The 20000-nt window shown below is 41.2% G+C and overlaps 1 protein-coding gene across 6 annotated transcripts in view; it reads left to right on the plus strand.

Moving 5' to 3' along the window:
• Positions 1–20000, plus strand: part of LOC126996956 (hemicentin-1-like) — a 90952-nt gene that overhangs the window by 4452 nt on the left and 66500 nt on the right. For all 6 annotated transcript variants that reach the window (XM_050857911.1, XM_050857909.1, XM_050857914.1 and 3 more), the window contains exons 2-10: positions 1–25; positions 1174–1341; positions 3301–3462; positions 3879–4033; positions 5648–5671; positions 10766–10916; positions 11478–11589; positions 13326–13510; positions 15638–15786. The exon at positions 1–25 is cut by the window's left edge and continues 130 nt beyond it. In XM_050857911.1, coding sequence (XP_050713868.1) covers positions 1–25; positions 1174–1341; positions 3301–3462; positions 3879–4033; positions 5648–5671; positions 10766–10916; positions 11478–11589; positions 13326–13510; positions 15638–15786 — 1131 coding nt within the window. The remainder of the gene's footprint in view (positions 26–1173; positions 1342–3300; positions 3463–3878; positions 4034–5647; positions 5672–10765; positions 10917–11477; positions 11590–13325; positions 13511–15637; positions 15787–20000) is intronic.

The raw sequence follows: 20000 nt of genomic DNA on the forward strand, positions 1-20000 counted from the left end.
CAGTTCATCAATCTCACCATGCAAGGTACGCCAGCCAAACAGAAGGAGAGGGCATGTGTGTGTTTGTGTGGTGATATATGGCAGGGTATCCATCCTTGAAGCAGACTTTGAGGTTTCATAATAAGAGGTAGTATTGCCCCCCCCCCCCACCCCCCACCCCACTGATGCTTGTTAGTAAAATCATCAGAACAGAATCTAATGTTGTAAGGGAGATTGTCAAATGATATGAATTGTTTTTTTAAGGTATATTTGGTCTTGATTTGTGATGAATATTGATTGATGAAAATATACGTACTGAAAAGTGATGATTAGAAGTGAATTTTAAGGTATGTTCGTATTTTCTGTTTTAGTTTTAATTTCTTTCTGGTCTTCGTTGGCATTTTCTTCTTCCTCTTGTTTTTGTTTTTGTTTTTTTCTCTCATCGTCATCTTCCGGTATTTTTTCTTCTGTTTACTTAAAATTCTCCTTCTTCTGCATCATCATCATCTTTTTCGAGTGATTTTTAAGTTATTTTCGTGTTTTTTTGTTCATTTTTATTTTCTTTCTGGTCCTCGTTGTCATTTTCTTCTTCCTTTTGTTTTTGTTCTTGTTTTTTTCTCTCGTCGTCATCTTCTGGTATTTTTTCCTCTTTTTACTTATAATCCTCCTTCTTCTGCGTCATCATCATCTTTTTCATCTTTTTCCTCCTCCTCCTTTTTGTATTCAGGAAGTCTTTATTAATTTTTCAACGTTGACTGACATTGACACCGACTGGCCGGCTTTTTTCTTCACTTTTTCTCTTTTTCTTTTTAATCTTTTCCCTCTTCTTTCTTGCCTGTCATTTTTCTGTCATTTGTGATGGAAGTTATTTTTGTCTTTTTTACCTGCATTGCATTCGTACCAGATTTCGTTTTTCTTTGTTATATTCTCTACATCTATCTATCTACCTCTATCTATTTGTCTATCTCTATCTGTATATTTCTGTCTATCTATCTATCTATCTATCTGTCTGTCTATCTATCATTTATCTCGTTTAAACCCATTACATTAACTTTTAACTCATTTTCTTTGCAGACATATCCATCCATCTATCTATAACTCTCTCAATCCATTTATCTATCTCTCTATCTATCTATTTATATTCCTCATCGTCCAAACCCAAATACATCAACCTATATCCCATTTTCTTTGCAGCCATCCCGAAATATCCTGAGTTATCCTTCGAAGATGGCTCACCGATAGAAAACGGGACGCAGGTGGGGCCCTTCGACGAGGGGACGGTGCTGATCCTGGTTTGCGAGGCGGCGGGGGGCAAGCCAGTGGCGCAGGTCAACTGGTACAACGGGACCCAGCTACTTGAAGGTACGTGATGGTGGTGGTGGGTGGGGGAGGGGGGGGATAGATGGTGGTGGTGGTTGAACACAAATGAAAACACAAAGGAGGAACAAACAACAGCAGACCTTACGAGGCTGTTTGTGACAAGCTACACTAACTATCTAATCAAAGGTGGAAGATGAAGGACAGCAAAGGCGAAGGCGAGATGGTGACGCTGGGGGGAAAGGAGAGGTGGTGGTTGAACACAAATGAAAACACAAAGAAAGAGCAAACAACAGCAGACCTTACGAGGCTGTTTGTGACAAGCTACACTAACTATCTAATCAAAGGTGGAAGATGAAGGACAGCAAAGGCGAAGGTGGTGGGGGGGGTTGTTTGGTTAGAAGAACAGCAAGCAGAAGACGATGAAGAAGAAAAAGGAGGAAAAGAATAACGAAACTGAATAATAGTAATAAGAATAGACAATGACTATATATTTTGTAAGTAAATATAGAACACATTTTTTTTTTTTTTTTATCGTGAAGACATTTGATATTTTATTTGAAATGGCTGCCTTGTGATTTTTTTTTGGGGGGGAAGATGGTAAGGAAAGGGGAAGGGGGGGGATGGAGGAGGTTTTGTCTTTGTTTTATTTGTGTTTATATATATTTTAATCGTTTTACTTTCCTCTCTCTCTCTCCCCTTACCTCCTTTCTTAATTTACCTTCAGTATTTTCGTAACTTTTCCGGGATAAAAAAAAAAAAAAGAAAGATTCCACGTGAAATAGCTTAATATGTTACACAGAAGAGCCATTGTCCCTTAAATAGACCAGTCAGGTAAGCCAAACATTCACTTTTTCTTCTCCTTTTTCTCCTTCCTCCCATTGTCTTTCTCTGTTCTGCTTCAAGAAATGTTGGTACAGGTCGTTAAAGGGAGACGCTGTAGTAATTCCCTCATCACATTTGCCTCTTCTTCTTATCCTTTACCTTCTCCTTCTTATAGTTTATCTACGCGTCCGCTCTAAAGACTATTACTGCAAGACGTACAAAAGACCCGCTACAGTACATTCCCTTATCCCATTTTCTTTCACGTATAGCCCAGTGAAGCGTTATATCCCCAATAACAAAAATATCTCATAAGGGAAGAAACCACAACCGCATCGTTCTCAAAACCTTCCCGCTAAGAAAACCACAAATCGAGGAAAACTAAAAAAAAAATCGGACCACCACAGTTTTGTATCTCCCAGAAAACACTAATGGAGGAATATTAGGTTAGAGGAGATCGTAATAGCTTCCCGTGTCTCTCCGCCGGGGCGAAAAGAAAATGGGAAATAAACACAAGGGGGAAAGTTCATTAGATGCAAATTCACCCATAAAGCGAGTGAAAGCCCAGGTGAGAGGGATTTGTGTTTACCTGGGCAGCGGGCGGACAGGTGTAAAGGGTAAGGAACAGGGGAGGGGGGGGGGGGACGTAGGGAAAGGGAGGGGGAAGGGAGGAGGTTTTTGTCTTGTATTATTTGTGTTTATATATATTCTAATCGTTTTGCTTTCCTCTATCTCTCTCCTTTCCTCCTCACTTTCTCTTCTTCATCTCTTTATCCCCCGCATTCGCTCCCCATTCCCTTACCTTTCCTTCCCAATTCTTACCCTTCCTTACCTTCATCCCCTCTTCCTTACCCTATATTCTCTACCCCATTCGTCTTTCTCTCTCATCACCCCTTCCACCACCATTCCTACCCTTCCTTACGTTCCTTTCCCTTTTCCTTACCCCCTTTGTCTCTTTATCTCCTACCCCACCCTCTCCTTTCTCTCCCCACCCCACCCCTTCCCATTTCACCCTCCCCTTCTCTCCCCACCCTCCCCTTCTCTCCCCTTCCTCCATTTCCCCATCCTCTTTGTCTCTCTCTTTCCTACCCCACCCTCTCCTTTCTCTCCACCCCACCCCTTCTCTCCCCACCCTCCCCTTCCCTCCCCACCCTCCTCTCTCCCCTTCCTCTCCATCCCCAGGGAAATACACAACCACCATGGACCAGGACGGGATAGGGACTGGCAAAAACACTCTCCGCCTCCCCTTGACCCGAGCTGACCTGGGAGCGACCTTGACCTGCGAGGTGATGAATGACGCCATGGACCACCCCGTCACCTCCTCCGTCACCGTGTTTGTTAATGGTGAGTAATTGGGCTTAATGGGCAGCTAATAGGTGATGGTAATGGGGGTTTTGAGGCAGTGAGATGGACAGTTAGTCACATATAGTTATTTTTGAAGCCCTGTCCATCATTGTGTTTGTTAATTGGTAAATAAATGGGGTTAATAGGGTCGTAATGGGGTCAGTAAACTCGTAATGGTGATAGCAATAGTGTTTCTGAGGCGACAAGATGGACATTTAATTATATAGTTATTTTTGAAGCCCTATCCATCACTGTGTTTGTTAATTGGTAAGTAAATGGGGCAAATAGACTTGTAAACATTTGCAACAATAACTACTACAACATCTACTACATCTTTACCCAAACCTGTACAACCACACCATAGTTTAATTCTCCCTTCCTTCCTCTTCCTCCCTCTCACCCCCCCTTTCCCTTAGTTCCCCCCCAGAGCGTCGTGGTGCAGGGGGCCGAGTCTTCGCTGCACGAGGGAGACACGGTGACGCTGGACTGCATCGTTAGAGGCGCGCGACCCGCCGCCTCCGTCAGGTGGCTCAATGGCTCGCGGGAGGTCCAAACGCCCGTCAATGTGGAGGTGAGGAAGAGGAAGATTGGCTGTGTGTGTGAGGGAGGGAGAGAAGGAAGGGTTAATTTTTCTCATTTTTTCATCTATTTTTCATAGTTTCTCGTCTTGTTTTCGTCTTTTTTTATTTTTTTCGGATTTTTTGTTTTTTCATTTTTTTTGCGTTTTTTTTTTACATATTTTCGTTTTTATTTTATCATTTTTACACCTTTTTTTGGGTTTTTTTCATCTTTTTATCATTTTTTTCATCTTTTTTTTTAGGGGGAAGTGGCTGTGTGTGATATGTATGTGTCTTTGAGTGTGTGTGTGTGTGTGTGTGTGTGTGTGTGTCCGTCCGTTCCTATTTCATTTATCTTTCTTTATTTATGTTTTGTTTGTGTTTCTCTTTCAATTTTTCCTGTTTGTTTGCTATGTGACTATTGCATCAGTGTTATTACACTCTCTCTCTCTCTCTCTCTCTCTCTCTCTCTCTCTCTCTCTCTCTCTCTCTCTCTCTCTCTCTCTCTCTCTCTCTCTCTCTCTCTCTCTCTCTCTCTCTCTCTCACACACTCCTTTCCTTGTGTTCCTTCCTTCTTTATCGACTCTCTTCTCCATATCAATATTTCCCCCTTTCCAATTTTCTTCCCATCTCTCTTTCTCTCTTCTCATTACATTTTTTCTTTGTTATTACCTAGTTTATCACCTTTCTCCTCCGTATCCTCCTTTCCATTTCCTCCCCATCTCTCTTTCTATCTCCTCCCTTTACTCTTTCCTGCATCCGTGTGTGTGTGTGTGTGTGTGTGTGTGTGTGTGTGTGTGTGTGTGTGTGTGTGTCTGTGTGTGTGTCTCTGCAAAATCGATTCCTGTCATGCCTCCAGAGTACCCTTTCCGTGTGGACTCTCTCTCTCCCCTTCCTCCCTCTCCCTCGCTCCCTCCCTCGGCCTTTAAGAGATGAATAAACAAAGTCCCTCGCGCGCTAGCATCGGGAATGTCAGAAGCCGAGGACGCCGTGAAATATGTAAAGCACTGTCTAAACCTTGAGAGAGAGAGAGAGAGAGAGAGAGAGAGAGAGAGGGGAGGAGGAGGTAGTTAGACATTCAGACAGACAGACAGACAGACAGACAGGTCGATTAACAGGTAGACAGACACGTAGACAGACAGACAGACAGGTAGGTAGATTAACAGGTAGACAGACAGACAGACAGGCAAGTAAACACACACAAACGAACAAACTGACAGGTAGAGATACAGACATACAAACAGATAGACAGGTGGAAAGACAGACAGAGACAGATACAGACAGAAGACAGACAAAGATCATTACAAAGAAACAATTAAAAAGGACAGACAGACAGACAGACAGATCACCACAAATTAACATCTTATAGGCCTATCATTACCTGCTGCATCACATATCAATCACTGAGCCAGGTGTTAATTCTTATCTCAGGTGTGCGGTGCTTACGTGAACTAATTATATGCCTTTCCTTTCTTTCTCACCTGCCGCGCCGCCCCCCTTCACCTGCCGCGCCCGCTCCCCGTTCACCTGCCGCACCGCCCCCCTTCACCTGCCGCGCCCGCTCCCCCTTCACCTGCCGCCGCCCCCCTCACCTGCCGCCCCCGCCCATGCAAAACACATACCCATAGGCGGAGGATGTGGAGCTGATGACCGTGAGTATAGTATTTTTGTTCTTAATTATATTCTTCATCTTTCCTTTTTACATCCCCTTTCGATTTTTTTTTTTTTTTCATCCTTGTTTCCCAGTTTTTAGTCTTTTTTTCATCCCTTTTCATTTTTTTTGTGTTTTTTTAACCTTTTTTTTCAGCAATTTTCGTCTTTTTTTCGTTTTTTACATAATTTTTCCTGTTTTCATCCTTTTTCATCTTTTTTTTCGTCCTTCAATTTTTTCACCGTTTTTCATCCTTTCATCCTTTTACGCCTTTTTTCATCTTTTTTTCGTCTGCTTTTCACTTCTTTCACCTTCTTTTATCTTTTTCATCCTTTTACGACTTTTTTCATCTTTTTTTTTTTGTCATTGTTTCACTTTTTTCATCGTTTTTCACCCTTTTCATCCTTCTACGTTTTTTTTTAATCTTTTTTTCGACTTGTTTTCACTTTTTCACCGTTTTTTATCGTTTTCATCCTTCTACGGCTTTTTTCATCTTTTTTTCGACCTTTTTTCTTTTTTTCTTTTTTCATTTTCGTCTTTGTCATCTTTTCTCATCTTTTTCATCTCTATTCACCTCTTTTCGTCTTTTTTTCATCATTTTAAACCTCACTTTTCGACCCTTCCTTTTTTCGTCGCTCATTCATTCCTTAAGTTTTTCAACTCTTGACGTTTCTCCTCCATTCTACATAATATCATAATTTCTATACATCATTTCATTCATTCATTCATTCATTAGGTAAGTCATTTTTGGAGTATATATTTTCCCTGTTTAATAATGTGAACCTTCGTGTATCGACCTTTTTTTTGTGAGTGTATAACTTAAGCTCATACCCTTTATCTTATCGTCTATTTCACTTCTAAATCACAAGAAAGAAAAAGTATAAAGACCAGAAAAAGAGAAACAAACACGAATATCGAGACTCCGCTGAACTGAGAGAGAGAGAGAGAGAGAGAGAGAGAGAGAGAGAGAGAGGACAAATCTTTCTAGGGAGTTGGAACCCTTACATGTGTCGGGGAGAGGCTTAGAGGGACAGTGAGGGGATCAAGGCCGTGCTGGGAGGGGAGCGAAACGGTGGAAGATGAAATGAAAGGCGCGGAGAACAGGTTGTGAGAGAGGGACGCGAAGGGGAGGGAAGATGTTGTTAGTATGAGCAATGAGGAGGTGGGCGGATGATTATGAAGGGAATCGGATATATTAGACTTAAGCATAGGAGGGGAGGGAAAGGGTTTAAGATGAAGGGGAAGGGAAGAGAGAAGGAAGGAAGGGAGGGAAATGGTTTATGATGAAAGGGGAAGAAGGGGAGGGGAAGAGAAGCAGAGGAAGGAAGGGAAGAGAGGAAGGAAGGGAGGGAAATGGTTTATGATGAAGGGGGAAGAAGGGGAGGGGAAGAGAAGCAGAGGAAGGAAGGGAGGGAAATGGTTTTAGAGGAAGCGAAAGAAGGGAAGGGGAAGAGAAGCAGAGGAAGGAAGGGAAGAGAGGAAGGAAGAGAGGAAGGAAGGAAGGGGAAATGGTTTAAGATGAAGAGGGAAGAAAGGGAAGGAGAGAAGAAGCAGAGGAAGGAAGGGGAACCGTTTAAAATGAAGGGGAAGGGAAGAGAGGAAGGAAGGAAGGGGAAATGGTTTAAGATGAAGGGGGAAGAAAGGGAAGGAGAGAAGAAGCAGAGGAAGGAAGGGGAACCGTTTAAAATGAAGGGGAAGGGAAGAGAGGAAGGAAGGAAGGGAGGGAAATGGTTTAAGATGAAAGGGGAAAAGGGGAAGGGGAAGAGAAGCAGAGGAAGGAAGGGGAAAGTGTTTAAGATGAAGGGAAGAGAAACCGAGGAAGAGTTTAAGAGGAAGAAGGGGAAGGGGAAGAGAGATAATGTTCGTGTGAGGAATAAGAGGAGAATTAGAGGATAATCTAGAGAACTAATATAGTATATCGAACACTATACAGTTGGAAGGAAGGAAGAGGGAGACTTTGAGCTAGAGGGAAAGGGCTTAAGATGAAGGGGAAGAAGGGGAATGACGTTCGTGTGAGGAATGAGATGAGAAGGAGAGGATAATCATGGAGGGAAGTGAAATATATCTTAAACTGTACCACTAGAGCGAAGAGGAAGGGTTTGAGAGGGAGTTAAACTTAGTGGGATGCGAGTGTAAGAACCAACAGAAAAAAATTATTAGAGGAAGGGTTGAAGAAAGACTAAGAAAAGAAGGAAATGGAAAGGTATCGAACTCTTTACCGCTAGAAGGAAGAGGAAGAGTTTGAGAGGGAATTCAACTTAGTGGAATGCGACTGTAAGAACCAGTAGAAAAAATATAAGAGGAAGGGTTCAAGAAAGATTATGAAGAGAAGAAAATGGAAAGGTATTAAAGTCTTTGCCGCCAGAAGGAAGAAGAAGGATTTGAGATGGAATTAAACTTTGCGTAGGGCGATTGTAAGAACCAACAGAGAAAACAGTTGAAGAAAGGCTTGAATAACTGCGTAAAGAATGCGAAAAAGGGACAAATAGATTATGGGGAGAATAGAGGATAGAAATATATCGAAGTCTGTACCAAAAGAAGGAATAGAAAGGGTTTGAGATGGAAAATAACTTAGTGTAAAGCGAATGTAAGAATCAACAGAGAATGTGGTAGAGGAAGGATTGAAAAACTACGTAAAGGAAGCGAAGAAAATGACACAGATTATAGACCACATTACAGAAAGTTAGGAGAATATCTCAAGTTAGAAGAAGAGTGAAACAATAAACAGTAATGAATCGTAATGGCAGAGGAAGAATTTTAAAGGATTGCGTAAAGAAAGTGAAGAAAATGGCAAACAGATTATAGACCAATGCACAGAAAGTTAGGGGAATATCATAAGTTAGAAGGCGAGTGAAACAATAAATAATAATGAATCGTAATGGCAGAGGAGGAATTTTAAAGGATTGCGTAAAGAAAGTGAAGAAAATGGGAAACAGATTATAGACCAGTGCACAGAAAGTTAGAGGCAGATCTGGAGATAGTATACAAGTTAGTGGAAGTAACATAGACGCGGCAAAGACAAAAATTGACCTCTCTTTTTGCCATTTTTTTCTTTATTTTCTTTTGTCGAAGCAGCATTTAGCGGACTTTGTTTTGTTGCTCTTTATTTATATTTACTCTAGAGCTGCCTTGCTTCCTGTAAAAAAATAAAAATAAATAAATAAATAAATAAAAGAATATAAATAAAAGTGAATAAATAAATAAAAAGAGAAGAAGAAATGGTAAAAAAATATCCCGTTTAGCGGATAGAAGGGAAATAGAAAGGAATGATTGAAATTGACCTGAAGAAGTAGTTGAAATAAGAACAGAAATAGACAGAAGAGAATATATATGGAAAAGAAAGAAGGAAGGGCTGAAATTGACAAGAGGAAGTGATAGAAAATCGCGATAGAAATAGACAGAATAGAATACATATTAGACAGAAAAAAGGAATAAAAGAAAATGGCCAAAAAAATAGCAGAAAATCGGGGTAGAAATAGACAGAATAGAATACATATTAGACAGAAAAAAGAAATGACAGAAAATGGCCGAAAAAATAGCAGAAAATCGGGGTAGAAATAGACAGAATAGAATACATATTAGACAGAAAAAAGAAATGACAGAAAATGGCCAAAAAAATAGCAGAAAATCGGGGTAGAAATAGACAGAATAGAATACATATCAGACAGAAAAAAAAGACAGAAAATGGCCAAAAAAATAGCAGAAAATCGAGGTAGAAATATATGAAGAAAAAAAAATATATATACCAAATAGAAATATGAAATGACAAAGTGGACAAAGTTGATGGTTGAAAATAGAGGTAGAAACAGATGGAAGAATATATACGTGGAACAGAAAGAAAGAATGATTGAAGGCTGCAGAAGAAAGAGGGAGGGAAGGCGGAGGGATGAAGGAGGAGGCTTAAAAAATACAGTACAGGTGTGGCCGTGGGTGGAGTGCAGGTCGTAAAGGTTGAATGCACACAAAGAAAGAAAGGGATAGGGAAATTGTTACCTTCGAAAGTTCACACCTGTCATTGCGGGAAGGGTTCTTTTCTTCGGGTTTGAGTAATTTTTTTTTCTTCTATTTTTAAGTTGACCAAAATATACCTTGAAATTTCACCTTACATCGTTTCGTTTTTTATTTTTTATTTTTTTTTATTCGAGTATTCCTCATAGATGCAGTTCATATAATCATACTGTCTATCTATCTAGCTTTGTCTATCTGTCTATGCATTTTTCTTTTATTGTTCTTCATTATATTCCTTCTCTCCTTTTCCTTTCTGTTATCATCGCATTCTTACTTTCCACGCCATTTCGTCATTCCTTCTCTTCTCTCCTACTTTAATTAAAATTCCTTCCAATACGTTCCTTCATTCCTCCTTTCCTCTCCCTCCTTCCTTACCTTCCACTCCAGTCCTTCATTCATTCTCTCCTCTTCCTCCTTTCTTACCCTCATTCCTTACCTCCATTCTTTTTATTAACTCCTTTTCTCCTGTCCCTCCTTCACACACATTCTTTTCTCACCTTCCAATAAGTTGCTTTATTTCTCCTCTCCTCTCCCTCCTTCCTTACCTTCCAATTCAATCCTCCATTCATTCTCTCTCCTTTCTCTTCTCCATTACCTTCATTTCTTACCTCCATTCCTTACCTTCTTTCCTTCTGTCCCTCTTTCAAACTCACTCCCTCCTTTCTTTACTCTTCATTCCTTCCTTCCTTCTCTCATCTCCCTCCTTCCTTATCTACCAATACATTTCTTCATTCTCCTCTCCTTTCTTCCTTACCTTCATTCTTAACCTTCCAATCCATTCCTCCCTCTTTCACTAACATCCCATCCTCGCTAACATAACCTCACTAACCTCACCACCAGCGTTTCCAAATTACCGTACTCATCGCCTTGCATTGTCGTAGTTTCCATCCGATAACTATAGCAAAAAACACAAAAAGCATCAATAAATAACAGTTTTAACGATAACTTTAATGTTCTATCGTTGTTTCTAGGGCTGCGGCAGTCTTCGGGTCTAAAAATTATAAATGCAACGTTCAGAGTACGATACTTTGCCAACGCTGCTCAACACTCTCTCCTCTCACTCACCCTCTCGTTCTCGCCCTCGCAGATCGACTACACGTACGAGACCAAGAGCCGCCTGCAGTTCGAGGTGACCCGCTTCGAGAACGACAGAACCTTCACGTGCGAGGCCAACAATGTGGTGCTGGAGAACAGGAAGCAAGAACCCATGAGGCGAGAAGTGGTGCTGGATGTTCTTTGTGAGTACTGAAGGAAAGGAGGAGGAGGAGGAGGAAGGGGTGTTGCAGGTGTTGGCAGGGTAGGAAGAAGAGGAGGAGGTGATAGTCTAGCAGCTGGAGGAGGAGGAGGAGGAGGGGGAAGTGGAGGAGACTTGCAACAGAGGGAGGAGATGACGTTGCATTTGAGAGGTAGTAAGAGGAGGAAGAGGAGGAGGAGGAGGAGGAAGAGCAGTACTAGGAGAAATAACATAAGCAGGAGAAGAAGAGGAGGGAAAGGAAGAAGGAATAGGAGGAGGAGGAGGAGGAAGAGCAGTACTAGGATAAATAACATAACCAGGAGAAGAAGAGGCAAAGAGAAGAAGGAAGAGGAGGAGGAGGAGGAGGAGGAGAAGAAATAACATAAGCAGGAGAAGAAGAAGAGGATGCAAAGAGAAGGAGGAGGAGGAAGAGCAGGACTAAAAGGAGAAAAAGCACAACCAGGAGAAGAGGAAGAGGCAAAGGAGGATAGAAATTATATCAAACGAAAAATAAACAAAGCAAACACCCACCCACACACTTTCACTCTCATCTTCTCACCTGCAGACGCGCCCATCGTGAGGGTGAGCCCCGAGAACTTCACGGTGAAGGAGACGATGGATGTGCTAATCTTCTGCGAGTACAGCGCCAACCCCCCGAAGCTCACGCACGTTAATTGGTAAGACACACACCTGCTCCACACCTGTCCGCACCTAGGTTCCGATATCTTGTGTGATTGATGCATTCTTTTGTGTGATTTTTTTTTTCTTGTCCGTGTTAGTTAAAAGTTAAAAAGAGGGAAGAAATGATTAAGAAAGGAAGAATAGATGAAGAGAAAGGGGAAGATAGGAAGGAAGGGAAGAATGGAAAAAAATAGGAAGTGAGTTAGAAAGATGAAAGGAAAACATAAACAAAACACAAACTCTCTCTCTCTCTCTCTCTCTCTCTCTCTCTCTCTCTCTCTCTCTCTCTCTCTCTCTCTCTCTCTCTCTCTCTCTCTCTCTCTCTCTCTCTCTCTCTCTCTCTCTCTCTCTCTTTATTATGTTTTCTTTCCATTTTATTTGTTTTGTTTTTTAGATATCTTTGTTTTCTTATTTTCTTCTTTGTTTTTTATCCTTATCTTTTTCCTCCTTTCCTCTTCTTTTTCTTCTCTTTAAAATTTGGCTCTTTTTTTTCTCTCCCACTTCAGTTCTTTTTCGTTATGTTTTCCTTGTATTTTTCTATCTCTCTTCTTTCTATTTCCTCTTCCATTTTTTCCCTCCTTCCTTTCTTCTCTCTTTCTCGTCTTCTGTTCTTCCTTCCTTCATTATTTCTTCCTGTCTTTATAACTTTCTTCACTTGTTTTTATTTTGATTTTTTTCATTTTTCTTCCTTCCTTCCTTCCTTCCTTCCTTCCTTCCTTCCTTCTCCTTCTCCCTCCTTCATTGTCATTCCTCCTTCATCCTCATAACCCTCTTCACTTCTCGTTCCTACTTCACTTTCCCTCCTCCTCCTCCTCCTCCTCCTCCTCCTTCTCTCCCTCTTCACGTGTTATACTACCTCTCCTTCACCTCCACACCTCTCCACACACACACACACACACACACACACACACACACACACACACACACACACACACACACACACACACACTCACACACACACTCTCTCTCGCTCTCGCTCAGGTATATTAATTAAGGAAGTCAAACACGGGACATCCTTTTCAGAATAAATAGATCTCGAGTTTATCTTTTTTTTCTTTTTTTTTTTGTTGTTGTTTCTTTTTGTTCTTTTGTTCTAGTCCTTTGGCGTTCCTTCCATTCACTGCAAGTTTTTTTTTTTTATATACGTGGAGAGCAAGTACTTAGAGAGAGAGAGAGAATGTGTGTGTGTTGACCTTGCATTAGGCCGACATAAAGAGGAAATTTTATGATGCACTCTGTAACTTCCTATCCCTTCCTTCCTTCCTTCCTTCCTTCCTTCCTTCCTTCCTTTCTTCCTTCCTTCCTTTCTTCCTTCCTTCCTCCCTCCCTTCCTTCCTTTCTTTCTCCCTCCCATCCTTACTTCCTTCCTTCCTTCCTTCCTTTTATGATGCACTCTGTAACTTCCTATCCCTTCCGTCCTTCCTCCCTTCCTTCCTTCCTCCCTTCCTTCCTTTCTTCCTCCCTTCCTTCCTTTCTTCCTCCCTCCCTTCCTTCCTTTCTTTCTCCCTCCCATCCTTCCTTCGTTCCCTCCTTCCTTCCTTCCTTCCTCCCTTCATTCCTTCCTACCCTTTCTTCCTCCCATCCTTCCTTCCCTACTTCCTTCCTTCCTTTACTTATCCTTCTTCTCAATATTTCTTCTTTCTTTCTTTCTTTCTTCGTTTTCCTCTTTCTTTCCTTCTCTCTCTTACCTGTCCTCACTCCCACACACTCACCTCGTCCTCCCCTTCGCCAGGTATCAGGATCACCGCCAAGTCGATGTCGCCGGGCAACCTGACAAGTACGGGAATGGGAACGTGGAACACCCGATGCTGCTCATCAAGAATAGCTCGGCCTCGGACATGGGGGAGTACACGTGCCGGGTCTCCAACGACGTGGGCGCCTCTCTCGTGCTCAATTCGGCCTTCGTCAGCGTCCTGTGTGAGTAGATGAAGGTGCTGGTGGGAGTCGAAGTATGGGAGTTGATAAGGGAACATTGGTAGTGTACAGTGTATTGTTTTGAGTATATGAAGATGTAGGAACGCAGTAGACATTTGAAAAGGGATGACTGAAGGTAAAATTGGTAGCCTCCACTGTCTTATATGAGTGAATGAAGGTGTTGAAGGAAATACAGGCATGAAAGGTGATATATGAAGATGTAGGAACGCAGTAGACATTTGAAAAGGGATGACTGAAGGTAAATTTGGTAGCCTGCACTGTCTTATATGAGTTTATGAAGGTGTTGGAGAAAATAGAGGCATGAGAGTTGATATAGGGATGAGTGAAGGGGGTGGGTAGGTTAGTAGCTGTTAGTGTTTTGTGTAAGTAAATGAAGGTGTGTGGTGCAGTAGAGAGTTGAAGGCGTAATGAATGAAGGGAAATGTATCTTGTCTGAATAGATGAACACGTAGGATGAAGTAGAGGCATGTTAGTTGAAAGATAAATCAGTGAAGGGTAAATAAGAAGCGTGTATGGAATGAACGAAATCAGAATGGGAGTTAATAGATGAGGTTTGCGGTACAGAATGGGTGTTAAAAAAAAGAAAAAAAAAGAAAGATAAAAGGAAAGTATAAGTAAATAAGGAAAAAAATGAGCAAAAACTGAAAAAAAAAATCGAACCAGACATACTTTACATAGAAAATACTTAACGTTACCAAAAAAAAAGGGAAAAAAGGGGAATACATAAAAATTAACAATACCACAAAAAAAAACAATTACTCATCCATACGTAGAGCAATGAAGGGGAGTCTTAAGTGTGATGAATCGTAATGGTTTTGTAATAGTGTTAATAAATCTACCCCGGGCCCAAGGACTTATGCTAATGACAGCCCAAGTGACATTAATCCCGGCTCGCTAAATTACTAATAAACTCCATCCGTGAGCAATGCGTTCTGAAGTTGACAGTCCCTTCTTCCCTGCCCTTCCCTCCCCTTCTCTTCCCTTCCTTCCCCTTCATTCCCCTCTCATCATTCTCTTTCATCGTCTGTTTTATTTCTCCTTTCCGCTTTTCATTTATTTATCTATCTTTTTTTTATATCACTGAATTCTCACCTTTTCTTCCTTTTTTTTCCTTTTCATATCTTTTTTTTTCTTTTCTTATGTTTCTGCTTTTTTTCCTTTTCATTGTCTGTTTTATTTCTCCTTTCCGCTTTTCCTTTATTTATTTATCTTTTTATATATCACTGAATTTTAACCTCTTCCTTTTTTTCCTTTTAATCTCTTTTTTTTCTTTTATGTTTCTGTTTTTTTCCCTTTTCATTGTCTGTTTAATTTCTCTTTTCTGCTTTTCTTTTATTCGTCTCTACTTTCTATCTCACTGAATTCTCATCTCTTTTTCCTCTTTTTCTTTTCATCCCTTTTTCTCTTATTCATTCTCCTCCTTCCATCGTCCATTTAATTTTTCCTTCCCTTCATATCTACATACCTTTCTTCCTTCCATCAATACTTTCCCATTCTTCATATTTTTTCTTCCCTCCTCAATTCGTATTTCTTGTATGTTCCGTTTTCCCCTTCCCTTCACGCACCCTTTCACACCTTCCTTCCCTGAACCAATATCTTCCCACTTTCTATATTCCTACACCTTTGCACTTCATCATCTTCCCTCTTCCATTCATTCTTCTATCTATATTTTCCTTTTCCTCCTCCTCCTCACACCCTCATTCACACCTTCCTCTCCTAAACCAATACCTTCTATTTCTACATATTCTTCCTACGCCTCCTTCTCCTCCTCCTTCTCTCTTCCATTGATCTTTCTTGTATCTTTCTTTCCCTCCTTCCCTCCATATGCTCGTTCACACCCTCCTCCCTTTCACCGATACCTTCCCACTTTCTCTTCTTCCTTTCTTCCCGTTCTCCCTCCGTCAACAATACTTTCCCACACTCTCTTCCTCTCTTCCCATTCTCCTTCCCTCAACCACAACCTTCCCACTCTCTGTCTTCCCATTCTCCTTCCCTCAACCAATACCTTCCCATTCTCTCTTCCTGTCTTCCCATTCTCCTTCCCGCAACCAATACCTTCCCATTCTCTCTCCCCCTCTTCCCATTCTCCTTCGGCCCCGCCCCCCACAGATCGGCCACAGGTACAGGTGTTGATGGACCCGATGGAGCCCGTGTCGGAGGAGGACAGACGGAACGTGACCCTCATCTGTGACATCGTGAAGGCCAACCCCGAGGACCTGGAGAGGGTCCGATGGTACCTGGACGGCGAGCTGCTCAAGGTAGGTTCATGAAGGGGATCTGAAAGTAGTGTATATGGATTTTACGGGACTTATGAGTGTTTTGTGGGTCTATTTGTTGCTCTGAAAGGGATATATAGGTTTAGGATAGCATGTTAGGGGCTTGAGGAGATAAGGTCAGTATGTGAAGGGATTTGAACCTTTCATAAGAGATCTTGAAGGGTTTATGTTGTGTTTTTATATGTTTATTTGCTGTTCTGAGACGGAAATGTGGGTTCAAAATACCGTATTGTGAGTTTATTAAGATCCAAAGAGGTTAAAGGTATTTGAATCTTATATTTGTGCTTCTGGGGTGTTTCTAAAGATTATTTTAGGCGTATTAGGTACGTACTTTAAAACGGTAGTATAGGTTCGAAGAGCTAGTAAGGGGTTCAGAGGAATTCAGGAAAGAGTTTTGATATTTTGATGCAGACTTTTAAGGGCTTTTTAGAAGCGGTTGATGGTTTAGAAGGGTTTAGTTATATATGTAGGTTTTAGAGCTGGAAAAGTATTAAGATATATTAAACTTCTTATAACCCTGGAGAGTTCATGTTTTTCGTAGAGTTCTCACAAGCTAGATACTGAGTTAAGGAGTTTAGGAAGTTCGTAGGAGTTTAAAAAGAATTTTGATTTTCCTCAGATTTCTCAAGAGTTTAGATAAATAGTTAAAAGGCTTATAAAGTTCGTAAGGGCTCGGAAAAGGAGTTTGCGATTTACTTCGAGTTCTTGAAATCTTAAATAGTGCGTTAAGGATTTTGGGAAGATACTCAGAGTTAAGAAAGTGAGTTGATGATTAAAATAGGGTTCTGAAGAGAGTGTTTGGAGTTTCGGAAGTTCTTAGAAGGTTCGAAGGAGTTTATATTTTAATTAGAATTCATAGAAGTTGAGATGAGAAGTTAAGAATTTTGGAAAGTTGTTTAAAAGTTAGACAGACAAGAACAACAACAGACAACAAACAGCGTCCCGCTCCATAAAGGAAAATAAGGACATTAAACAAGAAGAAGAAGAAAAAGAAAAAGAAAAAACAGAAAGAAAAGAAAAACCAGAAGAAGAAGAAGAGGAAAGAAGATTCAGAATTTAGAAGGAGTTTTTGTTTTTTTGTGGAACTTCTTGAGGTTACGTGACGAGGACGTTAAAGCAGAAGAAAACGAAGAAGAAAAAGAAGAAAAAAGAAAGAAAAGAAAAAAACAGAAGAAGAAGAGGAAAGAAGATTCAGAATTTAGAAGGAGTTTTTTTGTTTTTTTGTGGAACTTCTTGAGGTTACGTGAGGTTGTTAAGAAGTTGGAAGGAAGTCACAAATTCACAAAGAGAGAGAGACATTAAAGTTTAATTAGAAGGTTAAGGGAATTTCGTCTTTTATTTAGCACACTTAAAGGTTTCTGAAGTGTACAAATTGTTTACGTAATATGTTTAAAGTGTTTATTTTATTTAGGTGTGTCTAAGGTATTTTTTATAAAGGAGTCTATGGTTAGTTGGTTACATATTCTATTTTTTCTATTGTTCATTTCTTTTTTATTATTTGGAATCTATTTTTCTATTTTAATTTATTTTCCACCTCGTCAAGTCTTCGATCTTGTACCCTTCCTCCCTCCATTCCTCCTCCTCCTCCTCCTCCTCTCTCTCTCTCCATAAATCACTCTCATTCTCCTCTCTTTCCTCCTCTTTTTCCCCGTCTTCCTCTCCCATGCCTCCCCTCTCCTCCCTGTCCTTTCCTCTCTCTTCTCTCTTTTCCTCTCTCTCTTTATCCTTCCTTTCTCTTCCTTCTTTCTCATTCTTTTCTTTTCTACTCTTTCTTTTTCCCCTCCTGTGCTCTCTCTCTCTTCTCCCTGTCCTTCCCTCAAACTTTCTTCTTCTTTTTCCCTTTCTCTCTCTCCTGATCCTTCCCTTCTCTTCCGTCTCCCTCATTCTTTTCATTTCTATTCTTTGTTTTTCCTTTCCACCCCTTCTCTCTCTCTCCCATCCTCTCCTTGCATTCCTTTCTCCCTTTTCAATTTCTTCTCGTTCCATCTCTTAATTCTTACCGTGTCTTTCTCTCTCACCTTCCTTCTCTTCCATTCTCCTTCTTTCTTGGACTCTTTTCCTTCTCTCGTGTATACTCTCTCCTATCCTTCCCTTCCCTTTCATTCCTTGTCTTTCACTCTTCTTTTTCCTTTTCTCTTCTTCTCTTCCGTATAATATTTCTTTTTTACCGTCTTTTTCTTTTTTTTGCTCGCTCACTCAACGCCCTTTCCTTCCTTTCTCTTCCCTCCCTTCCTCTCCCTCCCATCCCTCACCATTGCTCTCCCTTCCCTTTCCTTCTCCTTCCCTTCCTTCCCATTCCATCCCTCTATCCCCTCCTCCCACCCTTCTCGTCCCCTCCCTTCCTCTTTCTTCCCATCCCCTCCTCTCTTCCCCTTCCTTCCCCCTTCCCTCCCTTCCTCTTCCTTCCCCCCTTCCCTTCCCCTCCCTGCCATCCCGCTCCATTGCTCTCCCTTCCCTTTCCTTCTCCTTCCCTTCCTTCCTATTCCATCCCTCTATCCCCTCCTCCCACCCTTCTCGTCCTCTCCCTTCCTCTTTCTCCCCATCCCCTCCTCCCACCCCTCTCGTCCTCTCCCTTCCTCTTTCTCCCCATCCCACCCTCTCGTCCCTTCCCTTCCTCTTTCTTCCCATCACTTCCTCCCACCACTCTTGTTCCCTCCCTTCCTCTTTCTTCCCATCCCCTCCCATTCCCCTCCCTTCCCCTCTTCCCTCCCCTCCTCTTCCCTCCCACCTTCCCTTCATTCACCCCGTCACTCCATCAATCTGTCCACCTTTAGCCTCGGCCGCCTCACCTTTTCTAAATTTCGGGCTCATTTTCTCGCCTATTAATCATTCCTTTTTGGGTCCATTTTACGTTTTCCTCCGATTTTCTTTTTTTTTATTTTCTTTTCTCATTCGCTTTTTTTTTTTTTTATTATTATTTTTAGTGTTGAATTTTTTTTACTTATTTTCTTTCATCTTGTTTATAGTTTTTTTTTCTTTTCCTCCCTCGATTTTCTTTTTTTTTTATTGTCATGCTTTTCTTTCTTATTCGCGTATGACATGTTTTTTTTTTTTTTAATCTGACTCTTTTATTTGTTTTTCTTCTTTCATCTAGTTATCTCTATATCTATCTGTCTATCTATCTATCTATCTATCTCTCTATCTATTTATATATATCTACCTATCTTACACACACACACACACACACACACACACACACACACACACACACACACACACCTGCCTCTCCACTTTTCCCTTCCACGTTCCTAAATTATTTCGTTATTCAATCACCCACTTTAATTTCCCCCCTTCCCCCTCCCTCTCTCTCTCTCTCTTCACCCCTTCTCTCTCTCTCTCTCTCTCTCTCTCTCTCTCTCTCTGTCTCTCTCTCTCTCTCTCTCTCTCTCTCTCTCTCTCTCTCTCTCTCTCTCTCTCTCTCTCTCTCTCTCTCTCTCTCTCTCTCTCTCTCTCTCTCTCTCTCTCTCTCTCTCTCTCTCTCTCTCTCTCTCTCTCTCTCTCTCTCTCTCTCTCTCTCTCTCTCTCTCTCTCTCTCTGTCTATCTGTTTATCTATCTGCCTATCTATCTATCTCCATCTCCATTATTTTTCTTTATTTTTTTTCACATTGGTGGCAAGTTTTGTCTATTGCATCATTTTCTTTATCTTGTTTCTTTTTGTTTTCTTGCTTTCGGCCTCCTTGCATCACATTTGTTTTCTTTCTTTACTCTTTCTCTCTCTAATAACCGCTAACTTTTCTCCCATCTTCTTTTTCCCGTTCCTCTACACTTCGAACTTTTATTTACCTCCTTGTTCTTCTCTTCCTTGTTCCTATCTTCACCACTGCGTTCACATCTTTGCTTTCTCTCTTTTCTCTTTCCTTCTCTGACAGCCTCTAACTTATCTCCCATCTTCTTCTTCCTGTCCCTCTACACTTCGAAGTCTTATTTATCTCCTTGTTCTTCTCTTCCTTGTTCTTCTCTTCGCGACTGCGTTCACGTCTCTCTTCTACCGTTTCCTCCTCACGTTCTCTCTTTTTGCAACTTGATCTCTCTCGGATATACTCTCTTATCCTTCCCTTCCCTTTCATTCCTTCTCTTTCACTGTTCTTTTTCCTTCTCTCTCCTTCTCTTCCGTATAATATTTCTCTTTTACCCTTTCCTTCCCTCCTCTCCCCTCCCTTCCCATCCCGCTCCGTTGCGCTTCCTTCCCTTTCCT

This window comes from Eriocheir sinensis, chromosome 11 (genome assembly GCF_024679095.1).
Source record: "Eriocheir sinensis breed Jianghai 21 chromosome 11, ASM2467909v1, whole genome shotgun sequence".
Lineage (NCBI taxonomy): Eukaryota > Metazoa > Arthropoda > Malacostraca > Decapoda > Varunidae > Eriocheir > Eriocheir sinensis.